A 9,695-nucleotide genomic window follows, 5' to 3' on the forward strand; every position below is an offset into this window, starting at 1 on the left:
CACTGCTGCTGTTATAGAGGAAAGGTAAGTGTTTGCCAATATCTGCTGTTGCCCAGTTGCTGAAGAAGCTATTCAACAAGCCTTGATCACCTCCTAAAGAATATATAAAACAGTATTACCATAATTATGCATACACTCAAATTTATGTCAAAATTTCACGTCCAAGGATGGGAGTGAGACTGGTGTGTTCATGGGACTACAACTTGGACTTGAAAATATGGCCACGTGAGCAGGTACAAGCAAATAATACCTGATCCACTCCAATGCAAGTTCAGTCTAAATGGAGTCCTATTGTAATATATGAAGAAAGGAGTAGGAAAGGGTTTCGGTCTCCCTCAGAGCAGAAGACTAAAGATCAGCTGCATTTCTCTCTCCCAAACCAGGCAGCAAAATTAAAACCTACTGAGCAAGACTCAGACACAATGTTCCTTCATTGCACTTTTCTGGGAAGCACTGTCCACAATAAGTTAATGGGTCTTAAGTACTGTGTAAGAGGTAAAGGTCTACACCTTAGATTTTTGTGGGGGCACAATTACGTAAAGCCCAGAGAACTCCTGCCTTCCTCCATTCTACCAGATAGCATGGAAGCTATGGAAAAACAGCTTACTGAGGAGGAATCGAATGTCTTGCACTTCATCCCTTATGCTTTGCCCCTTACCATCAAAGCTGCCATGTTCAGCAGCAAACCGGAGCAGTAGGTTGTAAGTTTTCAAAGAAGGTCGGAACACAAATACACCACTATTAAAGCAGTCAGGCCAGCCAGAATCAGGAGCTGCTGAAAACTCTTCTCGATCAAACAATTCATCAACATTGCAAAGCACCTTAGAGACAGTAGGAAAAAAAGAAAAATTGTTAGAGCAGGTGTTTTTCTAGAACGTGAGTAGCTAAATCAGTACCAATGGAGTAAATTGCTAAGTTAGCCAAGTATATAGCTTGCAGAGCATAAAAGCAGTGGCAATGCAAAATATGCTAGGGGTCAGAACCTCTATTTTTAATATAATAAGGTAACGTTAATTGTGCATCTCCATGATTTCTCTGATAAAAGCACAAACCCTGTGAAATTACTCCATGAGAGTAATAACTCAGAGACCCTCCAGAAGGTCCCTTTAAACACTATAACATACCATACCTCCATTTTAAAACTGGCCTGCCTTCCTGAACAGAATAAGTCCAAACGAAAGTATATGACACAGATCTATTTTAAACATCTGTCAGAAGCCCATTTGCATAGAGTGTGTTTGCAGTATTCTTTTGAGGACAGTCCTGAGGCTACTCTCAAAACAGCATTTATTTCTATGCAGCCAGCAAAACTGTGAGCATTGTGCCAAAACATGCCAGCTGGAGCTCCTGCGACCTTGTGACCACCAGCAAATCTGGTCACTTCATAGGCCAGTAGGCTGCCTGACAAGGAAGCATCCCACACTCAGAGTAGCTCTTTAAGACAGACACAAACATTTCCACGGCTCTCAGGCTACTCACCAAAGTGTCTGCATCCATGAAGACACATTTGCTATAATGAGTAAGAGTCCAACAGTGAAGCTTAGTGAAGGTTACACCCAGTTCTGGCCTCTGCATCAGAGCCAAACGGACTGAGTCAGCACTGTGAAGCGCATCCACCTCGATTACTTCGTCAAACACGCTGCGGAGGACAGGCCTGCCAGAGCAAGCAGTGGAGAAAAAGAAGGGAATTTAGAGAGGTTCATCAGAGTTCACTTCTGGCATGAAAACAGTGACACACAGCACAACATTTTTTTATGACAATAACAAAGGCCAGATTGATTGCTTAGAATGACAAGTCAGAAGTGAAAAGTCCTTTTAAACAGCCTGCTGAAGTGGCAGCCATTGGGCCACAAACCATCGCCTCTTCTGCTACGGAGCCAGCACATCTCAAAAGTGACAGGTGCTGTATGGAGGAGAAACCAATCCTTATTTTAGTTACTTGATGTCCTATAGAAACACCAACAGAAATTAAAGCAGCTTTCATCCTGCACAATTGTCTCTGAAAAACAGCACCGTACTGGGTTCCCTGTGCACTGCACAGGATGTGGCACGCACTGTCAGCGCAGTCATTTGCACCTATTATGCCCAAGCAAATGCAGCTTCAAAACTGCACCTTTTAAAACAGGCAATATATACTTGCTCACTACTACAAATCATCTCAAATGAGACTTTAAGGAAGACATCTTTTTTCTATGCATCTCTTTCATGGTAATTTTACAGGTGATACCAAAGTAGGTAATTTTCCTTCAAGACACAAGAAAAAAGTCTTTTAAACACAGCTTATTTATTTACATTACACTATTAACTACAAAGTCCTGGATGTCATACAAACACAGAAAAAGAAAAGCCTGTGCTGATTATCTAGATTTCAGAGTCATTAGCTTTTGCTTGACTGATCTTCAAGGGACAGGAGTTAACTGGGAAAGAATTAAGAGTAGGTACAGATTTTTAGAAGCGTAGTTCAGTGATGTACTTTTTTTAAAATGCTATCCTTCAATTAAAAAAAATGTATTATAAAGATTTTTCCCCCCTCTGAATGGGGATGAAGAACTGGTGGACTTAGTAACCACCCAGGTGTAAAATGTATACAGTATTCCCTCAGGAAGGTTACAGTGTTCTGACAAAATCCATACTTTAGAAAACCTGTAAAAACACATTTCTGTACATCTAATCACAGCAAAAATAGGAAAATATGTTCCTTGAGCCAGATGCACTGCAAATACCTTCACATTGCATACAGAAATCAGGAGCTTGCACACTTCCTAAGCCATAGCAGAACTAAGAGTTTAAGTAGCTATGGCATGTCATGTTCCTTTTAATACGCAACAGAGTCCTCCAAGTAACAGGGCTTGAGTTCAACAGATCTAATGAGATTTCTGTACATGCAGTTCCGTAGTGCCTGTAGAATCACAACCCAAATTGGAAAGTGATTTAAAAAAAAAAAAAGATTGATTTCTCATCATGATAGCTGTGCACCAATATTTTAAGATTAGTCATCTGAACCTGAGCCCCTAAGGTTTTTGGAGAGTTCTGATGTCACAGGTGGTTACATATCTTGCTCTTTCTAAAAGAGAAACACTTGGGGGGAAAAAACAGTAGTGCCTTTATTTCGGCTCAAAAGCAAGACACTGAAATCTTAGTTCCTAAACTTTCAGCTTATGTTCCCAATTATGGGCTTAAGACAACTTTCAGCCACAAGTTCTACATTTTGCAAGTGAATTCTTATTAGGCTGATGAGCTTATCATGGATGTTGTTATTTGGGACTCGTCTCAGAAATTGCTAGCCAAGGGGGAACTTCTAGACATAATGCTGCGAAATCCACAGGAAGCCTATTAAAATCTTTCATGCTGTTGTTTATTCTTCCACATTATCAACCTCCAAAAATACATGAATCCTTACCTCATCCCACTGGAAACCTCTGGTGTAATTAGTACTGCCAATTTTCTAGATGTCGTATGGTTCCTCAACGACTGTCCGAGAACCAGAGCGCCTTGACAGTACACATCATTAGTAGCAAGGGTCACAAAGGCTTGATCCGTTACTGTGAGCAAATATTCAGAAGAGTCACTTTACAGCTTTAACATAAGCTCTTTTGGCAGGTTCCTACAATCTCCCTCCTCCAGCTAACCAACAGGCTGCGGCTTATAACAACCTGCAGTTCCTGTGATAAGCCCTTTTCTTTCCCAAACTCCCCCAGAAGACACAACTGAATAGAAAATCCAGTCAACTGCAGAATGTAAGTTTCTGAATTTTGTTATTATGTAAATCAGGCAAATAAAAAATAACAGGTATGAAGTTTTTGGACTAGCCTTAAACAAATAATTCCCCAAGTCTTATTGCCTAAACATAATGTCAATCAAAAAAGCCGATCTGTAAATATTTAGATTTTACATTTAACTAACACAGTATAATACAACCGATAAGGAAAATGTTCCTGTTTATACAGTGTCAAAAGCTAAGGAAAAAAACAGGATGTTAAGTGCTAGCCAGAAACGTCCTTCTTTCCATGACCTCACTGAATCAACCTAACAGGCGTTCTTCTTTGCTCTGTCTTCTTTGTACGGGAGTAACTGGTGCTGGCTGAACAAATGCAGAGAAATTGCTACTGAGATTGGTACACCTCCCAGAAGCTGAGGATCCCTACCTCAAGTAACTCCAAGAAAATTAGGAATGTTTCTCGTTGTCAAGAAACACATGGGAAAAAAGTTACAATAAAAAAGAAAGCAAGCTACACTCCTGCACAATAGCAGACATAATGTATTTTGTAGAGATACCAGGCCTGTGGAAGTATCACCAGGGGCTACTTCTTCAGCTCTGCCCTCTGACAGAACCACCGTTACCAGGGTTCTCCCGGGGAGAGCCAGAACCTACGATTCAGCAAGGTGAACAGCATCCTCAGAGCAGAAGGAAGACCTCAGCTTTCTAGTTCTGGTTAATTTTGCAGCCAAGGTGAGCGGGTCACACAGATGAGGGGAATTCCACTGAGCTCTACAGAGCTTCAATAAATACTTGTGTTGAACTACTTGTTTAGAACGACCGTCATCTTAAGGGACAAGCAGTTATGTTAAATAAATTAAAACAACCAAACAGTAACAACAACAAAAACACCCTGTCATACAGTTTCCAGGCTCTGTGAGAGACACAAGGGAAGAATCTCACAGAACTAGTTCCAGAGAACCCAACAAATGACCTCATGCCTGCCTCAGCCAGAGGCTGCCAAAATAAATGAGTTCAAACCTCTAACCTAACATCAAGGCATGCCATGAAGTACGGTTGGTGCCTGTGACAAGCTCTCAGGTACTAAGTATTTTCATTTTTCATGTCCTCCAAATCCAGAGCGAAGCGCAGACCCACTGCCGTGCTGTCTTCTTCCCCCCTTTTTGCCCTCATCTCCAGCCAGACCTGAATTTGAATCAAGCACATACACCTTACGTTTGCTGACATTGCAACAGATCCCTGCACCTCAGGAGAATCCCAGTAGTGTTAAACTTGGCCAAAAAAACTGAACCATCCATCCAAATTTAAAACAGTTTGCAGATCCCTCAGCTAAGCAAACTCCAACAACATTTTTAATCACAATTTCCAGAAGCAGCAAATGAAAAAAGGAGCTTTCAAATTTCCCGTTATCGCAACAGCTCAAGCAAGCTATGGGTGTCCCAGAAAACAATGAATAAGGAGTTGCTTACATGGAGTAGTTTAAAAGGACAGTTGTGCAAGTAAACTGCTCCTACTGCAATTTTCCAAAAGGTTAAACGAATAAATACAAGCATACATAAAAAAAAAAACAAAAAAATACCACTGAAGGCTACTTTAGCAATAAAGTTATTCTCAGAAGACACAAAGAGTCAGCAAAGAAAAGCACTTTTGTGTCAGGCAACTGGCATCTTTAGCCAAATAAAGGTAATAAAACAACTACTGAGAGGAACGTGGGGGGTAGGTTAATAAAAAGAGCAAACTGTGAAATGAGTGGGAGTTTAAATCTTAAAATACTGTTTTAAATAACAACCACATAATCCTCTTATTGCTTCTGCAAGTTCTTTTAGCTACAGAAGCTGAATCTTTACATAAATGATACATCTAAAAAACACACAAGCTACTCATCAAATAGTTCAGCAAGTTGGTATGGCAAATTACCACATCCCATATATGCTTTCATGCCCTCAGTACCTCTTGGGCTAAAGTTGTGGTCAGAACCACAAGGAAGCAAACTGCCAAACAAATACAGCTTCTAAGAAACTCTTGCTAATACCTCACACAGAAAAGAAACCAACTGTCTGTTCTGAGAATCAGATGGGGGATACATATTATGGCCTTCTTAATAGAGTGAATCATTACGGAGATAATTAAATAGATAATCAAACTATTGACTGAAACGATGCAACATTAAAATATTTCTGGTGCAGAGAGAAGCATGTCCTAGCTATTTTAAAATTGTACAGGGGCATCACTAATCCATTAAGGATCCATAGGGAGTTTAAAATCAAAAGATTCTATCATTACTTGTTCTTTCATCTAATCCCTGTTTTCAAGGAAGAAGTGTTACTTGATGTGCCTCGTTTAGAAAGTTCTTTGGAACTCTGTCCCTATAAGTAAATGTTTTATTTTTATAACTGAAAACTAAGGATCAGATTTTCACACAAACTTGTGAAAGTAAACCCTTTACCTGAAAATTCCCATTTAACTGAAATCAAGGACAGCGTTGCATTAAATCTAACGTACACAGGGTTTCACTCACTGACTTTAAGCTGCAAAAGATTTGATCTTTTAAGTTTGAAGGCCGAGGGTGTAGGTATTTAAAATTCATTGAAACTGGATTTTTTTTTTTTTTTTTTTTAAAGTGTCAAGTGCAGCTTTATAGAATCCTGGAATAGTTTGGGTTGGAAGGAACCTCTAAAGGTCATCTAGTCCAACGCCCCTGCCATGGGCAGGGACATCTTCAACTAGATCAGGTTGCTCAGAGCCCCGTCCAACCTGACCTCGAATGTTTCCAGGGATGGGGCATCCACCACCTCTCTGGGCAACCTCTTCCAGTGTCTCACCACCCTCAGCGTAAAACATTTCTTCATTCTATCTAGTCTAAATGTACCCCCCTTTAGTTTAAAGCCATTCCCCCTTGTCCTGTCGCAACAGACCCTGCTAAAAAGTTTGCCCCCATCTTTTTTATAAGCCCCCATTAAGTACTGGTAGGCTGCAACAAGGTCTCCCCAAAGCCTTCTCCTCTCCAGGCTGAACAACCCCAACTCTCTCAGCCTTTCTTCACAGGAGAGGTGTTCCATCCCCCTGATCATTTTCGTGGCCCTCTTCTGGACCCGCTCCAACAAGTCCATGTCTTTCTTATGCTGAGGGCTCCAGAGCTGGACACAGTAACTTTCAACCCTTTGTGCTGAATGACACTAGGTGTTCATGGAAAACACCTGGTGTGAACAGTATTGAGTTTTCAAGCTGTGGAACCCTATGGCTAATACCGTTGACTCTCAGTGAATTATGAGAAAAGTAAGTGTATGATTAGAATCACATTAAAACCACGTTGTATGAATTCATAAATCTGCTCACTTCTCTTGTCTGGAATACCACACAGCACATGAAGATGCAAATTTAGAAATAATTATCATCAGCAATGGCTTCTCAGTTTTAATACCTAACAATAGTTTCTCAGAACAAACCAAGGATTTTCAAGCTATAACTTTGGTGAGTTATTTTAGAGCCCGCTCTGCAGCTACAGATAGCAACACAGAAAAGACAGCACAAGTAATGTGAATTGCTAGTCAGGGTGATTTTATGTCAAACTTGATAACAGTTTTTTAGCGAAGATCACCAACTACTTATGCTACTTACTCATAGCAGTAGTACCTCTGACAACACTGCCAGAGGCAAAATTCTTCAACAGGCCTGAAAACCAATTCTAGGGCAGCTAAAACCCTTACTTAGAATCCACACCAGCAAGCGGACAGGGTGGTGCTCACTGTGATGTTCAAAGAAAAAAGGGAGGGAATGAACAAACACCAGGTACCCACTGAGAATCAGGAGTGACTCATCATAACAAGCACTGAATGAACCACATGCACCTGACAGCTTCAAGACAAGTCTCATTGCAGGGTGGGGGGGTGTCCATAATCCACTAGACATAGCTTTTTAAACATATTTTGGTCTTTCTTCTGATAGACAGAGAAAGGATAAATGTGCTTCTAGAGTAACAACTCCAATTTGCCAAGTTGTCCACTCCAAAATTGCAGTAGGAGACCAGAGACTCATATGCTACAACTTTCCTACAAGCATATTCTAAATAACACATTGTCATCTTACGCATAAAATTAAGAGTAGATAAATCAATAGCTCGAAGCCTCCAACAGGCTGGTTAGGTCCCCTCTATGTACTGCCATTCATACGAACCAACGCTGTATCATTGCTTTCTTAAATTCCTCCCTGGTACCATCTGTTGCTCTTTTGTCACCTCCCCGCTTCTACTTCAGACACAATCTGCAGGACCAGCAGGCTGCAGTCTGGACCTGTGCCCGCTGAGCCCAAAGCGCCCTTCTGAAATCCCAAGCGACAATGACATAACATAGCCCCGACTCACACCACGTTTTCTAACAACAATTTTGTTACTCCCCCTCCCACACAAACATCCCTGTGCATCCTGCCCCAGAAGCATGTCTCAGTGAAGATGTGTTGGGCTACTGCAAAGATAAAGAAAGCTACAGGCCTTCTCAGTTCTCTGACCTAGCACAGCTGCATCAGAAGCACTTGGAACAGACAGCTCTGCTCCAGCTGACACCCAGAACCTTAAAAGCAGTCAAGAAGTATTTTAAGTAGGTAAAATGAATAATGATGTCAAACAATAACCTATGCAGAGCACCATCAGCAATTATTGTGCAAGTTTTCACCAAAGATGCAGTTCTTGCCATAGTAATCAAATGACAGCTGGCAATTTTAATTCCCATGCTTCCTCGGTCTGGGTCCAACAGTAGAAAAATTTACATTACTGATGAAGGTGGCACAACCAACATTTTACACAGACCTTTTATAACAGAATATAAATTGACATTTGATGTCATGCAATATTTCTCTTGGTCTAACGAAGTTCTGCCCGATCCAAAACCAGACTCTCTCTTATCCTTTATTAAAACAATACTGAATTTCAGTAGACAGGTTTACAACTGTTATCTTGGAAGGCTATACAAGAGGACTTGTTTCTCATTTTGTGTAGCTTTTACTAAATACATTTGTTAAGAACAGTTACATTCCGCTTCAAGACCCTGCAATTTTGTTATTCAACAGACAGTAAGTGATCTTTAGGAAAAATCAAATGCAACAATATTATAATATGCAAATAAGGGTAACACACAGCACCCAAAACTAGTCCCAAAATGGTAACATATCAGTTCGAAAAAAAATAGTAGTAATTCCTTGAGCAATCCAAAGACAGCAGAGGACTCGATACATTAAGTTAGGTGTTTCCAGTCTTTCCACCCTCCTTTAAAAAAAGAAAAAACAGGAAAAACCCCAAACCAAACAAAACCACAATCCTCTAATCCTTTAATCTGCAGACTCCCTTTCTGCATCTTCCTCCAGCGCTGAGGTGCCGCATACATGAATTCGAACTCCAAAACACCAGGCCGAGTGCTCAAGGAGGTGTCTACGGCACCCTCCAAACGGTTCAACAGAGCCAACTTCGGGGGGCTGCCGCCCAACTTTTTCCTCAGTTTTGAGAGCACGTTCAAGAAACAAAACAGCACCTGCACCCACCCCGTGCAGTCAGCCCTAAACCACTCCCTCGTGGCTTTAAGGGTAACTTCGAACAAACGACTACCGCTGCTGTGTAAGAAGGGGCACGGGAAAGGTTCCTCTGAACGTGCCCGAGGCTGAGGGAGCCCACCCCAGCCTGCCACCCTGCAGATCCACCGGGAAAGCGCACCGGGGCCTGGGTAGGCCAATCTGTACCTACAAGCAGAACGCATCAATGAGTTTAGCTCCTTCATCCCACCAGCCAGACGGTTTAAATCCTCATCTCAGACTGCTAATTACAGCACAGTACTCTGCCGGCAACGACGCAGCGGAGACCCTCGCCCGCACGGGGGTGCGAAAAGGGAGAGGGCCCCGGGGGGGAACCGGCCTGCGCCGCCCGTGCAGCCCTGCCGTCCCCGAGAGGCAGCTGAACACAAACGAAGCGGGGCGCTGCGAAACGCGACGGCAG

General features: G+C 41.9%; 1 protein-coding gene across 1 annotated transcript in view; it reads right to left on the reverse strand.

Annotated features, from left to right (window-relative positions):
* The window catches only part of GYG2 (glycogenin 2), a 10,628-nt gene extending 6,234 nt beyond the window's left edge, over positions 1-4,394 (reverse strand). The window contains 5 exon segments of the mRNA XM_009331295.1: positions 2-93; positions 659-821; positions 1,480-1,654; positions 3,401-3,568; positions 4,342-4,394. Of these exon segments, the coding sequence (XP_009329570.1) occupies positions 2-93; positions 659-821; positions 1,480-1,654; positions 3,401-3,568; positions 4,342-4,394 (651 nt within the window).
* Between the last annotated feature and the right edge of the window lie 5,301 nt (positions 4,395-9,695).

Source organism: Pygoscelis adeliae, unplaced genomic scaffold (genome assembly GCF_000699105.1).
Source record: "Pygoscelis adeliae isolate BGI_AS28 unplaced genomic scaffold, ASM69910v1 Scaffold149, whole genome shotgun sequence".
Lineage (NCBI taxonomy): Eukaryota > Metazoa > Chordata > Aves > Sphenisciformes > Spheniscidae > Pygoscelis > Pygoscelis adeliae.